This window comes from Mesoplodon mirus (assembly GCF_964341445.2).
Source record: "Mesoplodon mirus genome assembly, chromosome: 7".
NCBI classification, from domain to species: Eukaryota; Metazoa; Chordata; class Mammalia; order Artiodactyla; family Ziphiidae; genus Mesoplodon; species Mesoplodon mirus.
In genome coordinates, this window is record NC_138983.1 from 46,912,108 (window position 1) to 46,932,816 (window position 20,709).

Below are 20,709 nucleotides of genomic sequence, written 5' to 3' on the forward strand. Positions count from 1 at the left end.
TATGGCCTTTATTATGTTGAGGAAAGTTCCCTCTATGCCTACTTTCTGCAGGGTTTTTATCATAAATGGGTGTTGAATTTTGTCGAAAGCTTTCTCTGCATCTATTGAGATGATCATATGGTTTTTCTCCTTCAGTTTGTTAATATGGTGTATCACGTTGATTGATTTGCGTATATTGAAGAATCCTTGCATTCCTGGAATAAACCCCACTTGATCATGGTGTATGATCCTTTTAATGTGCTGTTGGATTCTGTTTGCTAGTATTTTGTTGAGGATTTTTGCATCTATGTTCATCAGTGATATTGGCCTGTAGTTTTCTTTCTTTGTGACATCCTTGCCTGGTTTTGGTATCAAGGTGATGGTGGCCTCGTAGAATGAGTTTGGGAGTGTTCCTCCCTCTGCTATATCTTGGAAGAGTTTGAGAAGGATAGGTGTTAGCTCTTCTCTAAATGCTTGATAGAATTCGCCTGTGAAGCCATCTGGTCCTGGGCTTTTGTTTGTTGGAAGATTTTTTATCACAGTTTCAATTTCAGTGCTTGTGATTGGTCTGTTCATATTTTCTATTTCTTCCTGATTCAGTCTTGGCAGGTTGTGCATTTCTAAGAATTTGTCCATTTCTTCCAGGTTGTCCATTTTATTGGCATAGAGTTGCTTATAGTAATCTCTCATGATCTTTTGTATTTCTGTAGTGTCAGTTGTTACTTCTCCTTTTTCATTTCTAATTCTATTGATTTGAGTCTTCTCCCTTTTTTTCTTGATGAGTCTGGCTAATGGTTTATCAATTTTGTTTATCTTCTCAAAGAACCAGCTTTTAGTTTTATTGATCTTTGCTATCGTTTCCTTCATTTCTTTTTCATTTATTTCTGATCTGATTTTTATGATTTCTTTCCTTCTGCTAACTTTGGGATGTTTTTGTTCTTCTTTCTCTAATTGCTTTAGGTGCAAGGTCAGGTTGTTTATTCGAGATGTTTCCTGTTTCTTAAGGTGGGATTGTATTGCTATAAACTTCCCTCTTAGAACTGCTTTTGCTGCATCCCATAGGTTTTGGGTTGTCGTGTCTCCATTGTCATTTGTTTCTAGGTATTTTTTAATTTCCTCTTTGATTTCTTCAGTGATCACTTCGTTATTAAGTAGTGTATTGTTTAGCCTCCATGTGTTTGTATTTCTTACAGCTCTTTTCCTGTAATTGATATCTAGTCTCATAGCATTGTGGTCGGAAAAGATACTTGATACAATTTCAATTTTCTTAAATTTACCAAGGCTTGATTTGTGACCCAAGATATGATCTATCCTGGAGAATGTTCCATGAGCACTTGAGAAAAATGTGTATTCTGTTGTTTTGGGATGGAATGTCCTATAAATATCAATTAAGTCCATCTTGTTTAATGTATCATTTAAAGCTTGTGTTTCCTTATTTATTTTCATTTTGGATGATCTGTCCATTGGTGAAAGTGGGGTGTTAAAGTCCCCTACTATGAGTGTGTTACTGTCGATTTCTCCTTTTATGGCTGTTAGTATTTGCCTTATGTATTGAGGTGCTCCTATGTTGGGTGCATAAATATTTACAATTGTTATATCTTCTTCTTGGATCGATCCCTTGATCATTATGTAGTGTCCTTCTTTGTCTCTTCTAGTAGTCCTTATTTTAAAGTCTATTTTGTCTGATATGAGAATTGCTACTCCAGCTTTCTTTTGGTTTCCATTTGCATGGAATATCTTTTTCCATCCCCTTACTTTCAGTCTGTATGTGTCTCTAGGTCTGAAGTGGGTCTCTTGTAGACAGCATATAGATGGGTCTTGTTTTTGTATCCATTCAGCCACTCTGTGTCTTTTGGTGGGAGCATTTAGTCCATTTACATTTAAGGTAATTATCGATATGTATGTTCCTATTCCCATTTTCTTAATTGTTTTGGGTTCATTATTGTAGGTCTTTTCCTTCTGTTGTGTTTCTTGCCTAGAGAAGTTCCTTTAGCATTTGTTGTAAAGCTGGTTTGGTGGTGCTGAACTCTCTCAGCTTTTGCTTGTCTGTAAACGTTTTAATTTCTCCATCAAATCTGAATGAGATCCTTGCTGGGTAGAGTAATCTTGGTTGCAGGTTTTTCTCCTTCATCACTTTAAGTATGTCCTGCCACTCCCTTCTGGCTTGTAGAGTTTCTGCTGAGAGATCAGCTGTTATCCTGATGGGGATTCCCTTGTGTGTTATTTGTTGTTTTTGCCTTGCTGCTTTTAATATGATTTCTTTGTGTTTAATTTTTGACAGTTTGATTAATATGTGTCTTGGCGTATTTCTCCTTGGATTTATTCTGTATGGGACTCTCTGTGCCTCCTGGACTTGATTAACTATTTCCTTTCCCATATTAGGGAAGTTTTCAACTATAATCTCTTCAAATATTTTCTCAGTCCCTTTCTTTTTCTCTTCTTCTTCTGGAACCCCTATAATTCGAATGTTGGTGCGTTTAATGTTGTCCCAGAGGTCTCTGAGACTGTCCTCTGTTCTTTTCATTCTTTTTTCTTTATTTTGCTCTGCAGCAGTTATTTCCACTATTTTATCTTCCACCTCACTTATCCGTTCCTCTGCCTCAGTTATTCTGCTATTGATCCCATCTAGAGTATTTTTTATTTCATTTATTGTGTTTTTAATCGATGATTGATTCATCTTTAGTTCTTCTAGGTCCTTGTTAACTGTTTCTTGCATTTTGTCTATTCTATTTCCAAGATTTTGGATCTGGGAAATAGAATCTTGGATCATCTTTACCATCATTATTCTGAATTCTTTTTCAGGTAGAGTGCCTATTACCTCTTCATTTGTTAGGTCTGGTGGGTTTTTATCTTGCTCCTTCTCCTGCTGTGTGTTTTTCTGTCTTCTCATTTTGCTTATGTTACTGTGTTTGGGGTCTCCTTTTTGCAGGCTGCAGGTTCGTAGTTCCTGTTGTTTTTGGTGTCTGTCCCCAGTGGCTAAGGTTGGTTTAGTGGGTTGTGTAGGCTTCCTGGTGGAGGGGACTAGTGCCTGTGTTCTGGTGGATGAGGCTGGATCTTGTCTTTCTGGTGGGCAGGTCCACGTCTGGTGGTGTGTTTTGGGGTGTCTGTGGACTTTTTATGATTTTAGGCCACCTCTCTGCTAATGGGTGGCGTTGTGTTCCTGTCTTGCTAGTTGTTTGGCTTAGGGTGTCCAGCACTGTAGCCTGCTGGTCGTTGAGTGAAGCTGGGTGCTGGTGTTGAGATGGAGATCTCTGGAAGATTTTCGCCGTTTGATATTATGTGGAGCTGGGAGGTCTCTTGTGGACCAGTGTCCTGAAGTTGGCTCTCCCACCTCAGAGGCACAGCACTGACTCCGGGCTCCTCAATTTGGGATGATGTGTTGTCTATTCATGTATTCCACAGATGCAGGGTACATCAAGTTGATTGTGGAGCTTTAATCCGCTGCTTCTGAGGCTGCTGGGAGAGGTTTCCCTTTCTCTTCTTTGTTCTCACAGCTCCTAGGTCTCAGCTTTGGATTTGGCCCCGCCTCTGCGTGTAGGTCGCCGGAGGGCGTCTGTTCTTCGCTCAGATAGGACAGGGTTAAAGGAGCAGCCTCTTCGGGGACTCTGTCTCACTCAGGCCGGGAGGGAGGGAGGGGCACTGAGTGCGGGGCGAGCCTGCAGCCGCAGAGGTCGGCGTGACGTTGCACCAGCCCGAGGCGCGCCGTGCGTTCTCCCAGGGAAGCCGCCCCTGGATCCCGGGACCCCGGCAGTGGCGGGCTGCACAGGCTCCCGGAAGGGCGGTGTGGGCAGTGACCTGCGCTCGCACACAGGCTTCTTGGCGGCGGCAGCAGCAGCCCCAGCGTCCCACGCCTGTCACTGGGCTCCGCGCTTTCAGTCGCGACTCGCGCCCGTCCGTGGAGCCCCTTTAAGCAGCGCTCTTAATCCCCTCTCCTCGCGCACCAGGAAACCAAGAGGGAAGAAAAAGTCTCTTGCCTCTTCGGCAGCTCCAGAGTTTTCCCGGACTCCCTCCCGGCTAGCTGTGGCACATTAGCCCCCTTCAGGCTGAGTTCTCGCCACCAGCCCCAGTCCTCTCCCTGCGCTCTGACCGAAGCCCGAGCCTCAGCTTCCAGCGCTGCGTGCCCCGGCGGGCGAGCAGACAAGCCTCTCGGGCTGGTGAGTGCTGCTCGGCACCGATCCTCTGTGTGCGGATCTCTCCGCTTTGCCCTACCCAGGTATGTGGGGAGTTTCTTGCCTTTTGGGAGGTCTGGGGTCTTCTGCCAGCGTTCAGTAGGTGTTCTGTAGGAGTTGTTCCACGTGTAGCTGTATTTCTGGTGTATCCGTGGGGAGGAAGGTGATCTCCGCGTCTTACTCTTCCGCCATCTTACCCGGACCCTGTGCAAAAGCTTTTAAGTTTCATTAGGTTCCATTTGTTTATTTTTGTTTTTATTTCCATTTCTCTAGGAGATGGGTTAAAAAGGATCTTGCTGTGATTTATGTCATAGAGTGTTCTGCCTATGTTTTCCTCTAAGAGTTTGATAGTGTCTGGCCTTACATTTATGTCTTTAATCCATTTTGAGTTTATTTTTGTGTATGGTGTTAGGGAGTGTTCTAATTTCATTCTTTTACATGTAGCTGTCCAGTTTTCCCAGCACCACTTATTGAAGAGGCTGTCTTTTCTCCACCGTATATTCTTGCCTCCTTTATCAAAGATAAGGTGACCATATGTGCGTAGGTTTATCTCTGGGCTTTCTATCCTATTCCATTGATCTATCTTTCTGTTTTTGTGCCAGTAGCATACTGTCTTGATTACTGTAGCTTTGTAGTATAGTCTGAAGTCAGGGAACCTGATTCCTCCAGCTCCGTTTTTCTTTCTCAAGATTGCTTTGGCTATTCGGGGTCTTTTGCATTTCCATACAAATTGTGTGATTTTTTGTTCTAGTTCTGTGAAAAATGCCACTGGTGGGCTTCCCTGGTGGCGCAGTGGTTGAGAGTCCACCTGCCGATGCAGGGGACACGGGTTCGTGCCCCGGTCCAGGAAGATGCCAAATGCCTTGGAGCGGCTAGGCCTGTGAGCCATGGCCGCTGAGCCTGCGCATCCGGAGCCTGTGCTACACAACGGGAGAGGCCACAGCAGTGAGAGGCCCATGTACAGCAAAAAAAAAAAAAAAAAAAAAAAAAAAAAAAAAATTGCCAGTGGTAGTTTGATAGGGATTGCACTGAATCTGTAGATTGCTTTGGGGAGTAGAGTCATTTTCACAATGTTGATTCTTCCAATCCAAGAACATGGTATATCTCTCCATCTATTTGTATCATCTTTAATTTCTTTCATCAGTGTCTTATAAATTTCTGCATACAGGTCTTTTTTCTCCTTAGATGGGTTTATTCCTAGATATTTTATTCTTTGGTTACAATGGTAAATGAGAGTGCTTTCTTAATTTCACTTTCAGATTTTTCATCAGTAGAGTATAGGAGTGCAGGAGATTTCTGTGCATTAACTTTGTATCCTGCTACTTTACCAAATTCATTGATTAGTTCTAGTAGTTTTCTGGTAGCATCTTTAGGATTCTCTATGTATAGTATCATGTCATCTGCAAACAGTGACAGCTTTACTTCTTCTTTTCGGATTTGGATTCCTTTTATTTCTTTTTATTCTCTGATTGCTGTGGCTAAAACTTCCAAAACTATGTTGAATAAGAGTGGTGAGAGTGGGCAATCTTGTCTTGTTCCTGATCTTAGTGGAAATGGTTTCAGTTTTTCACCACTGAGGACGATGCCCGCTGTGGGTTTGTCGTATATGGCCTTTATTATGTTGAGGAAAGTTCCCTCTATGCCTACTTTCTGCAGGGTTTTTATCATAAATGGGTGTTGAATTTTGTCAAAAGCTTTCTCTGCATCTATTGAGATGATCATATGGTTTTTCTCCTTCAATTTGTTAATATGGTTTATCACATTGATTGATTTGTGTATATTGAAGAATTCTTGCGTTCCTGGGATAAACCCCACTTTATCATACTGTATGATCCTTTTAATGTACTGTTGGATTTGCTAGTATTTTGTTGAGGATTTTTGCATCTATGTTCATCAGTGATATTGGCCTATAGTTTTCTTTCTTTGTGACATCTTTGTCTGGTTTTGGTATCAGAGTGATGGCTTATGTTTTTTAAATGTTTGAAAATCTGCTGTAGGCAGTGGAAAGCAGTCAAAGACTATTAAATAGGGGAATAAAGCAATCAGGTGTATTTTCAATAACCCCATTCTCACAATAAATTGGAAGATGGATTTTAAAGGACAAAACTAGAAACAAGGAGACTGGTTATAAATTTTTTTCCAGAATCTGGGTGATTGACAATAAGAGCCACAGTAGGATAAATGAGTATAAAGAAAAGTTTAAATCTAAAAAACTGTGTGACAGATTGGACGTGTGGCTGAGAGAGAAGGAGAACTCGCCATTTTTGGAGATGGAATGATTTACTTTGGTAGAGAATAAAAAGTAAAGTACGTAGTTGTCCATGTAGAGAGAATAAGCATAATTTGGCATTCTGCTGCATTTGAAGTACATTCCAGACTTCCAAGTGGAGCTAGGTGGCAGGCTGAGTTAGCCCTGAATTTAGATTTATAGAACACCAGAGTTAGAAAAGAATTGTAAAATCATTGAACTCAATTTAAACAGAGACAAGAAAAAAAAATGCCTTATTTAAATGGAAAGTGTGAGGATTAGAATTCCAATCTGGTTTATAACTCACTATTCTTCCCACCATACCATGCTCCTTGTGCTTCTCAACTTTTCACTAAAATGTTCATCGATATCACATAGTCAAACCAAATTAGAATCAGAAAATGTAAAATGATCGATTTCATATATGCTGATCCATATCAATTTCTGGGATTGGAGTAAATCTTAGTAGAGGAAAATAGAAAATCAAATCCAACATTTGAAAATGCATTTCTTAATGTATAGTACTTAATTATAGGTTCTGCAGGGGTACCAGATCAATCTGTAGCTTTTTCATGAGAATCTACCATACATTTGCATTTCAGGCATTATAAGCAATGAGGACTTGTGTGATTAGGAAACATTTCATGAGGCTGGAGAGTGTGAGCTTGCCTTTGAATGAGGCTGGTTTGAGCTAGGCATTTGGGAGGCAGAAAGCACCATGAAATAAAATGTAGAAACAGGAATGAGCTTGTTATATTTTCAGGACAATGAGGATGTGGATTGACTGAAGCAGGAGTTTGAGAGGTATAAGAAGAGGCTACATTTAGAGGCCCTTCAATGACACTCATTCATTCTTAAGTGACAACTGTATAGCAGACACTAGGAATACAAGGGTAAATTAACCACAGCTTTGATTTTATGTAGGTTAAATGACTCGACAAATTTTGAGGGAGAGGAAATAATGATAGGGTTGCTTTAGGAAATTGTAGCTGAGCTGGTCTTGCCTGTGGGATGACGTAAAGAGGGACTAGGTAACGTGGCATCAGGAAAACTAGCTAGAAAGCTACTTTTTTAATCCAGATGGGAGGTACCGGGACCTCGTTTCTTGAAAGTTGATACATAGTCCTGTCTGTGGACAGAGTATTGGACCGAGTGGACTAAGTAATCTCCAGTCCTATGATCCTTTCCTTTTGAAGTCCCTATTTAGTGCCTCTTTTCCATGTCGCATTCACCAATTTACCTGGCTTGAGATTTGTTACTGGACTCTCTCCTTTTCTGGGAAAGTGCCAAAAGACCAATCACTGACTCTAAAATAGCAATTTCTTCCCCCATTGTGGGAAAGCTGTGATTTTTCCCAGATGACAGCTGCAGAGAATCCTGGAAGGGTTTTATATATGGGAAATGAAGTGACAAATGGAGAGAGAAAAACAGTATATTCACTGTAGGAGATGGCTTCTATGGATCATAAACTCAAGCTACTCTCACCCAGAGTCAGAGACGAGAGCAGGAGCCCTATTTTTAAAATGTAGGATAGAGTGGCTATCAGTTAGCCTTTGCTGTAGGAAAACAGTAGGGAAAAGAGTCTCATATAAAATGAGTGCTGGAAAATGGCTCTCACACACAATTTCACATGGTATGGCAGCTGTGGTCTCCTGGTCCATATTCCCTTAGAGACTTCATTCCAGATAATGAAGAGCTGCAACATTGAAGGGATTGGGTTCAGAGTCAGAGCTCAGAACTTCCAGCACAGTCACCTGGGTCTACATAAGACTGAGTAGTCCTGTTCATTTTAGAATGAACCACACACTAGCCAAGTAGAGTGACTCTTCAGAACTTTGAGCAGTGGTTTTCAGAGTATGTCCCAGACCAACAACACCAGCATTACCTAGAAACTTGTTAGAGAAGTGAATCCTCTTTCCTGCTCCAGACCTACTGAATCAGAAACTCTCTGGCAGTGGAGCCCAGCAATCTATGACTTAAATCCTTCAAGTAACTCTAATGCACGCTAAAGTTTGAGAACCCTTTCTAAATCTAGTTTTAAAGTATAGAAATCTGATTCTAAAGTTGAGAACTATATTTTCTTTAAGAAAAAAATTTAGGTTTTGTTATTTGGCTTGGCTTTACCACTTTCTAGTATGATCCTTAATCCTACTGATAGTTAGCAATTGAGATTGGTCCCTAATTATGTCCCAAAATTATTTTTAACAAACTAGAGAGATATGGATGGTGCAGTGCATAAGCTTTGATATTACCTAGACAACACATACTGTCATTATAGACTTCTTTTAGCTTCAGTTTTTGTTGTAAAATGAAAGAAGCAATATCTACCTTTCAAGGTTTCTATTTAGATTAAACAGACTAAAGAATATATACATAGTACATAGTGTAAATATCTCCCATTATGTACCAAGGATTATACCGTTTGAATAAACCAGAGACCACAGTTCAGTATAATAAGCACAGTTTAGTGCTTTTATAAATACTGTACTTTTATAAACACAGTATGTACACCTAATTAAATTTGAATAGCAGATAAACACAAGTAATTTTTGAGTATAAATATGTCCCAAACATGGTACAGAACATATTTACACTAAAAAGTGTTTATCTGAATAATAATTATTATTGTTTTTATCTGAAATCCAAATTTAACTAAATGTCCTATACTTTGATTTGCTAGGTCTGGTAACTTCATTAATATTTTGTACTGGCTACCTAGTAGAGGGACACTGGACCAGCCAGTAGAGCCAAGGATGACTTCCCAGAAGACAAGACAAACTTGAATTAAGTATTAAAAGGAAAATAGGAATGAGGTAAGGGATATAGTGCATGGAAAGTGCTGGTCACAAAGTCTGCCTGTATTAGTTAGAAATTTTTGTTGATGAGTAACAAAGATCCACCTGAGCTTACTTAATCAAAAAGGGGAATAAATTAGAAGGACACTTGGAATATCTTCTGAAATTCAAGGCTGGATTGGACAACCAGGGACTGAAGCCCTTACTTCTTTCCAAAAATTTGCTTTATTCCCATCTTCTTGCAAATAAGCTTTTGCTACTTTTCAGTCAGTGTGGAAGAAAAAGGCCCCAATATGAAGCTTTCAAACTTCTATTTCTTCTGTTTAGATAGAACCTCTGAATCTCATCGTTTCAATTCCAGATTCCCCAAAACAGGGACTGTCAAACTTGACAAGTGATCCGTGATAAGCTGTATGAACTGTCACTCTTCCTGCAACCCTGTGAATGTTTGGTAGAGAAAAAGTCCTAGTAGATATTACTACATCAACTCATATCCGATGCTTCCAAAAATCAGTCCTTTACCTTTCCTAGAAAACTGTTAAATTATGTTGATTTTTATTATTTTATTCTCAATTTTAATGGACTAATAGCACCTAGTGAGGTCAATGAAATAAATGGTTTTTTAAGGTGAGAAGTTTCAACAAGGAGGAACCTTAGCTGGTGGAACTTTAAATATACCCAGTGAACCCACATGTGCTTCATGAGAGGATACAGGAAGACAGCAGACAGACACAATTAAGTAGATTTAGAAAAGGTCATAATGATTTGAAGCCATTTGAGTCAATCTCTGTGTGTGTGTGTGTGTGTGTGTGTATGAGTTTTGTTGTGTTGTGTTGTTTTTTTCTTTTCTCTGGTAACGTAAAGCATCTGTCTTTTCTTAAACTTTTGAGTGTCTATTATTTGTTCTTAACCTACCTTTAGTGACTCTAGGAATAAAAGAAAAGTAAGGCATTTTTGCTACCTTAACCTTGAGAGCCTTTCTGGTATCCTTATAGTTCACATAAAATCTATGCAATTATTCATTTTAAACAGATTCTGATTTTTATAAATCATTGATCTCTTTAAGCACAGACAGTATAATTCCCAGCCAGTGTTTTCCATTTGATAATGTAGTATTGCATTTCATCCAGCACATGAAACACTGATCAGCTTTCTCCATGATGTGGCCCTTTGGTCTGTAATTAATTCATCTATTTGCCCAAAGAGAGTAGGACTGAGTGGAGACAATAAAGAATAAGCCAATCAAGACCCCAACCCACCCCATCTTAATAAGCAGTAAGTTTCAAAATTAAGCTTCAGACCTGTGACCTAAAGCCTCCTTTTGAATCAAGGCTTGAGCAGTCTGAGTGGCTGGATGTGTTTACAGGTGTGGAGTGGGGCAAGGACAGAGTAGGCACGAGCTGGTGGGAATTCTGCCAAGTGTGCTGATCTTTAGAAGCTTTCTCTAAGGCTACCATAAAGCTATAGTTTGTATTAGAACTGACTATTTTCTTGATGGTAGGGGAGAGGGAAGATGAAAGGGGAATAAAGCTACATTCCACAAAACAAGACTTACTTAAAAGCCTTATTTTTACATTTTTCTTCCCCCAAGTCCCATTCATTGCATCTCTTTCTCTCTTCTCCATATAAAATTTCAAAAATACTTTCAGTACCTGATGGTAGCCCTCCCTTCTTTTCTGTCCCTTTATAATTTTTTTCCCTCCACTATAGTCTTTTGACATCCTTTCTCACGCAAATTTTTCTTGTTTTTTTCATGACTATAATAGCTTACCATTTTTCAGGCACTGTGCTAAATATTTCACATATATTATTTAGTCCATACAGCAATCTTATTATCCCTATTTTCACATGCAAAAGCTGAAGCTTTGAGATGTCAAGTGACTTGCCCAAAGTCACATAGCTCCTGAGTTCTAGAGCTGGGACAAGATCCCAGTCGTGTCTAGGTGTGGCCAAGCCTCCCAGGCCCATGTTCTTAGGTTCTCTGCGATGATGTGTGTCCATTACAGAACTTTTGGAAGAAACAAAAATAGAAATATGCTTTTTAAAACATCTGAATAGGCACATTGTGCTTGCCCATGGAGGGCCAGAAGTCAAGTCGGAGGCGGAGGTGACTCTGCTTCCGTTTCTGGTTTTGCTCAAATGTTTGGGTTTTCTTTGTGGCCGCCCAAGATGAACCGATTCTTCAGGAAAGCGAAACCCAAGGCTCCACCGCCCAGCTTGACTGACTGACTGCATTGGCACAAAGGACAGCAGGGCAGAATCCATTGACAAGATTTCTCGGCTGGATGCTGAACAAGTGAAGTATAAGGATCAGATCAAGAAGATGAGAGAGGGTCCTGCAAAGGTATGAGCAGCAGCGGGACAGTCTTGCCCAACAGTCGTTTAACATGGGACAAGCCAATTACATCATCCACTCATTGAAGGACACCAAGACCACAGTTGATGCTATGAAACTGGGTATAAAGGAAATGAAGAAAGCATACAAGCAAGTGAAAATCGACCAGACTGAGGATCTACAAGACCAGCTAGAGGATATGATGGAAGATGCAAATGAAATCCAATAAGCACTGAGTCATAGTTATGGCACCCCAGAATTAGATGAAGATGACCTAGAAGCAGAGTTGGATGCACTGGCCGATGAGCTTCTGTCTGATAAAGACAGTTCTTATTTGGATGAAGCAGCAGGTGCACCTGCAATTCCAGAAGGTGTTCCCACTGACACAAAGAATAAGGATGGAGTCCTGGTGGGTGAATTCCGATTGCCACAGATCTCTGCTTCAGAGACTTGCATCATTCAAGTACATCATGTAAAATAAACACATATGCTGGGACTAGGAAATATTTATCTTTCCAAGTTTGCCATAACAGATTTAGGTTTCTTTCCTTTCTTTGGAGGAAAAGTTAATTACATTGCTTTCGGTTTTTTTTTTCCGTTAAGAGATTCATTGCTTGGGCTTCCCTGGTGGCGCAGTAGTTGAGAGTCCGCCTGCCAATGCGGTGGACACGGGTTCGTGCCCCGGTCCAGGAGGATCCCGCATGCTGCAGAGCAACTGGGCCCGTGAGCCATGGCTGCTGAGCCTGCACATCCGGAGCCTGTGCTCTGCAACAGGAGAGGCCACAACAGTGAGAGGCCTGCATACCGCAAAAAAAACAAAACAAAACAAAACAAAACAGAGATTCATTGCTTGAAGGAAGCTTTCTTCATACTAAATTTTTATTCCTTTTATTTTATCAAGACTAACTTACTTAAAATTATCATTGGGTATGTATAACTTCATTCCTTAATAGTAATTTTGAAATAAAACCAAGGAAATGGGAATCTTTAAGTTCTATGACAGCATATCTCCACAATCTCAAAGTGACCTGATAAATTGATGACAAGGATGAGGTTAGTGGGACTGTCCATATTATGATTCAAAACCATTTTCTCTTGTGGTATTATACGTTGGTTAAAGTGATGGCCTTTTTTGGTGAGTTTTGTTGTGTCTTGTGAGTAAATCATTACTGTGTGCAGTATTGGAATGGAATTATCACTACTGTATCATGGGTGGCTATTTTAATTCTGTGGTTCCTTCAGTATTACAGCAGACTTGTAATCAATAATGAATATTTCTTGATATTTAATGTATAGGACATTTATTTATACTCAATAAATATTTTTCAAAAGGAAAAAAAATTCATAATCTCCACATCCACAAAGAACCAGAGCTGAAACTTTATCTTTCCTCCCACTATTTTTTAATACATAATAAACAGATTTTTTAAAAAAATTTTAACACAAGCATTTAATGATTATTTTTAATGAATTAACATCCTTACAAATGTATAAAATCACAAATCTTGTTTTACAATAGAACATACTTTAATACCTATGAGTGAGAGTAGATATTACATGTTATTTTAGATATCTTCAAAGTAGAACAAATAATTTTTAAGTATTAGTTGACTTTTCAGTGATACTATATCATATTCCAGAATATTTGTTTAGTGCAAATTTTTTTCTTTTGGCCACATCACACGGCTTGCAGAATCTTAATTCCCTGACCAGGTGTTGAACAAGCTGAGTCCTAACCACTGGACCGCCAGGGAATTCCCTGCTTAGTGCAAATTTTAGATGTGATTCTGTGGACATGTTAGTGATGAAATGTACTTTTTGTTTCAAAGATATTTTCTGCAAGGAAATTTACCAGAATGTCCAAAGGAACTGAGACTAGGAAAAGATTAAAATTAACCTTTTAATTTCATGGACAATACTGGTCCACAAAAAAGGATATTGTAGACTTATATCTGAAACAGCAAGCCCTGAAAGAGTTAAACCATCAACTTAATTACGTGGGTACAGTAGGGAGAAAGTTTGTATGTAAATGGCTTTCTAATACAATGTCTCAGAAATATGATAAAGACTTCACTTTTCACTGAAACAGTGTTATTTGAGTTTGAAGCTAGTGGTATATTTATATGTTTCAGAATGAATTCCAGTGCTGCCTTTACTCATGGAGATTATCTACTCGTAGAGAAAGCAAATTAATTCTAAATAGCCATGACCCTCTAGCCAAATGCTATTTCAAGTGATTGGGAGGAAGGAAAGTTGAGTCCCCTAGTTTGGCTTGATATTCTTTATTTTCTGTTTTAAGAATTTGAATATAAACTTCTCCCCTCACCTTCCCTTTTTTTTTTTTTTTTTTAAACAATCAACTCTGAGTAACTTTGTATTCGCATAGGCTCCAGGAAAGGACAAAACTAGATTGGAATCGTGTTGCTGCCCTCGCCAACACTGTGACCTTGTCAGTAAAATTTCATTGTCTGTAAAATAAGGATCTATGTTTTATAAATGGTTTGATTTAAACACGAGCAAATAAGTGAAGTCACTAAAATGATATATGGCACATAGCAGACCCTTTAAAAATTTCAATTTCCATCCTATTTACCTTTCAACAAATTCTGAGCACAGCATCTTTGATTCACCTATCAATAGCTGCAACTCTCTCATATATGGTACGTTACAGTTTACGCATACATCCATATATTTATGTCTGGTTATTCCTCTCATTAACTCTAGGCATGTTTACTCTCTTTTCATGGGAAACTGAAGTTCAAAAAGATGAAGTGACTCGACCATGGTCGCACAGCTGATACACAGCTGGGACTCAAATCCAAACCTCCTGACTGCTAGTCCAGTGGGGTTTTTTTAGTGCACTAAAGCTGCCTACTTTGTCCACATGTTCAGAAAAAATCATCTGATTTAGGCTGTGATTTCCTCACCCCAGCATTTGACAATTAAGGATTCCAGTGTATACAAAAGGAAAAAATTTAGTAGAGTTTGAATAGATAGAGCATCCAGAATTTTCTCTTTAATGTCAGCCACTCCCTTCTATGGAAAGCAGTGTTTTAATATATGATTAGTATGCTGAGCATAGGGTGATGGTAAACATTATGTTTTTGCATTATCATGAGATGACAAAATTACCCACTCTCAAAGGACCAGCTGCTGCAGGGCGGCTGGCACCCGTGATGCCTACATTCTCAAAACTATTTTAATTGGTAGTTTTCCATGATTTTTTTTAGTCAGTCAGAGAGGAAATGTCTGTAGAAACCTATTAAAGCCATAGCATCTGTTATGATGAAATGACACCACTGAATCTTAGTAAGTGAGATTGTTCTAGCTCAAGAATTTGAAGCTAATCAGGGTTCTTATTGAGCCAAGAGTTCCTATCACTCAGTTCCACAAATAGGTATAGAAAAGTTATGAACAAAAAAGATAGGAAAATTCTTCCCATACTTTTTATATATTTCCACTACCGTGTTATAATTTTAAATTGATGCACACAACATATGTGAAACTGTTCATCACATTAGATGTATGTGTCCTAAGAGGAAAGAACGAACTTTGAAATAAGACCTAGGATCATATCCAATCTCTAATCAAATTGCTGACAGCTTTCAACAAAGAACTTAACCACTTGGAACAACTCTTATCTGTGTAATATGGGTAATAGATCTTATTCCACAAGACTATGGAAGGAATCCAATAGTTAAGAATATTACAAATCAACAAATTATGCACTGCTACCAATAACAACCATTTATTAGGTGCTTATTACATACTGGGGTCTGTGCTAAGGACTTATATGTACATTACCACATTTAATCTTCCTCATTACCATATTTAATCTTCCCCAAAGTCTTTATCGTAGGCATTACTATTATATCTAGTTTATAGGTGAGACTATGGAGGCTTAGAAAAGTTAAAAAAAATTATCAATGTTTACAAACTTAGGAAATAGAGGGCCCAATAATTGAACTTAGACTTGCTCTTTCATTCATTTAACAAAAATTTGCTGAAGAATAGATCACCTGAACAAAATCAGGCACTGTTTGGAAGAAGGAAGTGGGGAATGGAATGGAAGGGGGTTAAGCAACCAACCATGTCCACTTTATCCTGGCCACTGTGGAGAATGAGTTGGAAGGTGACGAGAGGATTGGAGAGACTAGGTAGGAGGCTGTGGAAGTAGTTCAGGTGAGAGATGATGTTGACTTCAGCCAAGGGGGTAGTACTGGAGATGAGGAACCTGAATGGACTGTAGATATACTTTGCAGGTGGAGCCGAATGGGTGGTGGGAGGAGGGGTGAAGCAGGGGTAGCCCCTTATTTCTTACTCTGAGCAACACAGTGAACTGGGATGGGGAACATGAGAATGGATCTGTGGAGTGAGGGGAAGAACTCCTTCTAATCTCAAGTCTTACACCCTTAACCATTATTAATATTCTCACTAATTATTGTGAATATAAAAGAGATTTACAGTTCATGGCCACTATGAACTATAAAGTATCTAGAAAGCTTAATGGAAAAGCTTAATGTTCCTTCCCATGGAAAAAAATGGCAAAAAGGAAAAGTCTAATGTAGGCTGTGTCATAATTCTTAGTTTTTAAAGAAAGTACCTAGGGCGAGGATTGAGACTTTATTTGAATTTTGTGAAATCTGGACTTTAATCCCTATAATATCGTGAAATGAATTTGAGGGGATAAAAAAAACACTGGAAGATAATTTGCCAGAAAGCTAACATTATTTCAGATGATTGAATCAAGTATATATTTTTTTCTTTCTGCGTGTTATATTTTTCAGATTTTCTAAAATGATTATATATTACTTTTATAGCTAGTAAATTAAAAATTCAAGAAAAACTAATTTATAAAGTTACATTTGCTATGTCTATATAGTCTATTGGAGTAAGTTCTGAGAACCACTCAAATTGTAACCCTCAGTCAAGCCAATTAAAACCAATCAAAATGCTGATGTGACTGACAGAGACCTTAAAATATGTCCTTCTAACCGCCCCCTATGTGATGCAGTCCCAGTCAGAATGGACTGGAGTTCAGTATGGGACCTGAGCAGTAGGGTGGTCAATGTTGGGAAAACTGTGAAGGCTGAGGAGTTCAAGGTTTTCTTGATTTCCTTCATTTGAACTATTTCTTCCAAATATAAATATTTTTAAATTACCTATACCTTTTGCCTCCCCACATCTTAAGGTTAGATACTCATAAGATTCTTTCAGAAATTCTCTTAGCCACTCCTGACCTTTGGCTCTTTTCCTTTCTTTCAGGGTCAATGATTGTATCTTACGGGTGAACGAGGTGGATGTGTCAGAGGTTTCCCACAGTAAAGCAGTGGAAGCGCTCAAAGAAGCAGGGTCTATCGTTCGGCTGTACGTACGTAGAAGACGACCCATTTTGGAGACTGTTGTGGAAATCAAGCTGTTCAAAGGACCTAAAGGTAATAGACACATAAATAACTCACAGTAGAACACCAGTGACAACCTATTTGGCTAAAGATTATGCCATAATCCATCTATGTAGTCCATTCTTTTATTGTCTGATATTCAGCGCTTACCATGAGTTTTGAAATCCTATGATAATGGTAGGTTTTTACGTAGAGTAAAAGAAACCAATACTGTAAATATGAACTCGGAGAAGGAAAGGATAGATTTCTGAAGAAATTTTCTTATAAACAATAACAACAACAACTATCTACATTTTTCTATAAATTTTTAATCTTACCGGATCATCATGACTTAGCTGGCATGTTAATACTTTCTAACTTTTCAAATGTAAATGGTAACCTCCCTCCTTTAGTAAAATAGTAATGGGAAAAATAATAATTGAAATAGCCTATCCTGAAATAACAATTATTATATTTTTATGACACTTGTGATTTATTTTGATTTTATAATACTCTTATCTGTTGTATTCAAGTACTACATAGCATTTTATACTTGCAATAGTCAAAATAAGTTAAAATTTATTTTTCTGAAACGTTCACAAATCTCTTGAGGTAATTGCAGTTACCCTGGGGAATCACATAAACAGTAAGATGAATCATTATATTAATTTTTAAGAATAGTCTTTTGAGCTCTTCTCTTCAGAATGATGACATTTAATATTAACAGTATTTCAAATATTTTAGAAAAATTAAATAATTGGCTTGAGTATTTTAAATATTTTAAAAGATTTTGACTACAGAGTCACTATACTCTTTTAGTAAATTATTTCTCTTTCCTTTAAAATCTGTGTAATCTCTAATACTGTATGTGATTTACAAATAAGCACACCACCTTCTCTGCGAGGTAGTGGTGGGTGGTATTTAAGATCTCAGTCCCAAGAGTCAGGCAGGACTGAGTTTAAAAGCCTGGTTCAGCCACTTACTAGCAGAGTGACTTTGGTTAGACCAACCCCCTTATTAAATGGTGATCATAAGGGTAGCAGGCCATTGGGCTTATGAGAATTAAACATTTAACTAATAGCTGGCAAGTGATGAGCAGAAAAGCTTGCTGGTTGAGTGCAGACTCCAGAGCCAAAGTGTCTAAATTGGAATCCTAACTCTGCAGCTCACTAGCTGTTTGACCTTGGGCAAATTGCTTAACCTCTCTGAGCCTTAATTTTCTCATCTACAAAATGCAGGTAATAATAGCACTTGCCCCTAGAAATCTTGTGAGGATTAGATGAGTCAATATACATAAGGTGCTCAGAATAATGGCTGGCACAAATTGACAGCAAGTATTAACTATATAGTATATACATGTTATTTGTAGTTTGCGCCACATACTTTCAGCCTTTGCTACAGTTGTTTGGTAATCTAATAAAATAATCAAGGATCCCTCGTGAGTTAAATTCAAATGCATTAAAATTACATAATTAATTCTGGGGGAGGTAGGCGGGAAGAAAAGAAGTAAAGCATTTCCATACCACAATATCTGGTGATATGAAAGAAAAGACCTTCTATCCTACATATGTACTAAAACCATATTTGCCATGTGCTTTAAAGTTAAACCAAATGATCATCCCACTACTTCGATTAAAAAGATATACTGTATATAAATAACGTAGATATTTCTACAATTCAATTAACAGCAATTATTCAGCACAGCCTTAAGGCACGTACTAGTTGTAAGCACTCAGCAAAGCATTACCATCCATTAGGAGGTCATGAGTGCTGAGTCACTCGATGACCTCCAGCTGCTCAGCAGAGCACTTAAAGGTTCTAGGGAATCGATAGCCAAAACTCCTTAATTTTATCAGGAACACATTTTTGGGGTATCTCTATCTTTGGTATTAGGGCCCTAGCTGGTTTACTTCTGTCTGAACTATTTTCTCCTTTGAGCCAGGAGTGGGGCAGGAATTGCCCTGGGACAAAGAGAGTGAGACGTGGGGGTTGGTGAGCATTAATCGACCAGGAATACCCAGGCAATAACCCAATGAAAGTATGCAGCATATAGGTGATCAGCTTTTCTTTTTTTTTTTTTTTTTTTTTTGGTTTATTTATTTTTTTTTTAACATCTTTATTGGGGTATAATTGCTTTACAATGGTGTGTTAGTTTCTGCTTTATAACAAAGTGAGTCAGTTACACATACACATATGTTCCCATATCTCTTCCCTCTTGCATCTCCCTCCCTCCCACCCTCCCTATACCACACCTCTAGGTGGTCACAAAGCACCGAGCTGATGGGTGATGGGCTTTTTCTACTGGGGAAAGGAGAACCAGGAAAGTGGTAGAGCTAATTTTACATCCCTGAAAGCAGGCTCCTGCCAAATTCCTGTAGAGGGCTGTGGGCCTATTGGTCCTGTTGGGATTATGTTGAGTCAGTCATACTTTTTTGTACTGTCACCATACAAAGATCACTGATGGGGATTTGTTTCTCTATATAGAACTTATTGATTTACAGAGAAAGAAACTGTTTTAGTCATTGTTTAAATCCTTGATGCCTTTCCCTGTGCCTTGAACGCAGGAAGTGCTGAATCAGAGTAAATTGGATTCTACACTAAATCTGATGATACCTTGCAGTCTTAACCTCCCTTGGCACATTTATTCTTTATTTTTGAATGATGATATATATTTTTTTAATTTCTGTCAATGTTTAACTCATGCCATGGAAACTCTTATGCAGTGGAGACAATGAAGATGAATCAGATGTGCCTCTAATGGGAGAATCAGAAAGTTCTAATGGGAGAGAGAGACATTAAGCCAACTCACTTTAATGCTAGACAGAATGAAATCAGCTCTGTGGTTGAACTTGAGCCATAATTCCAATTGAACAAAGAGGAAGATGTGATTCATCTTAATCAGGAGATCCAAAATGCTCCAGAGAATTTAAAATTTAATATGTGCTTTCAGACCCTTATCTTCCCTTCACTGAGCATGTGGGCATTCTCAATAGTAAATATCAACACTCGCCAACTGGGCTAACTAGCCTCAATTATGAGTATATAATACAGAGCTAACTGAATGTGATCATTAATTTAGTTCTTCAGTGATTCGACAAATATTTATTAAGTATTTATTGTGGACTTGACACAGACCCAGACAATGAGGATTCACAAAGAAAACAGAGAGAATTCTTGCTCAAGAAGATTATGGTCTGATGTAGGAAACACCTATAATATAAATTGGGAAACATGCTATGAATGAGCATAAATGATTAAGGAGGCACGAATTAAATAGTGGGTCAAAGACTTCCATGAGGAAGTGCCACTTAAGCTAAACTTTGAAATACAAATAAAATTAGAAGTTAGCTGGACAAAGAGTGAAGGAGAGTATCCAGACAGAAGTAAAAAGCATGTGTGTATGAAGGCCCCAGTGTAGGAAAGATCTTTGTACCTTCCAGGAACTGAAAGAAGTCAGCTGTGATTGAAGTTTAATGACAAGATAGTGAATGACACGAAATGATATTGTCAAGGTGAGCAGGGGCCAGATCATGAACAGCTTCATTGACCGTATTTACAGATTTGTTATTTTATTTCAAGTGCAATGGGAAGTTCTTGAAACATGTTCAGCATGTGATATGGTCAAATTTATTGTTTTTAGAAGATCACTCAGCTGCTGTAAAGAAAATGCATTGAAGGGGGAAAGAGTGGGAACAGAGATCAGTTAGGGGACACTTGGAGAAGGTAGGGAAAAATGGATGGTGAAGATATAAGTGATGCCACTTATTGGTAATCTAGATGTAGGGTATGTCCAAGGTTGAGG

At 38.6% G+C, this 20,709-nt stretch overlaps 1 protein-coding gene and 1 pseudogene across 8 annotated transcripts in view; both read left to right on the forward strand.

The window, feature by feature from the left end:
- The window catches only part of DLG2 (discs large MAGUK scaffold protein 2), a 1,227,261-nt gene that overhangs the window by 635,823 nt on the left and 570,729 nt on the right, over nt 1–20,709 (forward strand). For all 7 annotated transcript variants that reach the window (XR_014294598.1, XM_082627349.1, XM_082627348.1 and 4 more), the window contains one exon: nt 16,792–16,961. Coding sequence is in view for 6 of the 7 variants with exons in the window: in XM_082627349.1 (XP_082483475.1) it covers nt 16,792–16,961 (170 nt within the window). In the remaining variant the exon portion in view is untranslated. The remainder of the gene's footprint in view (nt 1–16,791; nt 16,962–20,709) is intronic.
- Nucleotides 11,361–12,007, forward strand: LOC309807957 (charged multivesicular body protein 5-like; annotated as a pseudogene). Its single transcript has one exon. The product of its transcript is annotated as a charged multivesicular body protein 5-like (transcript).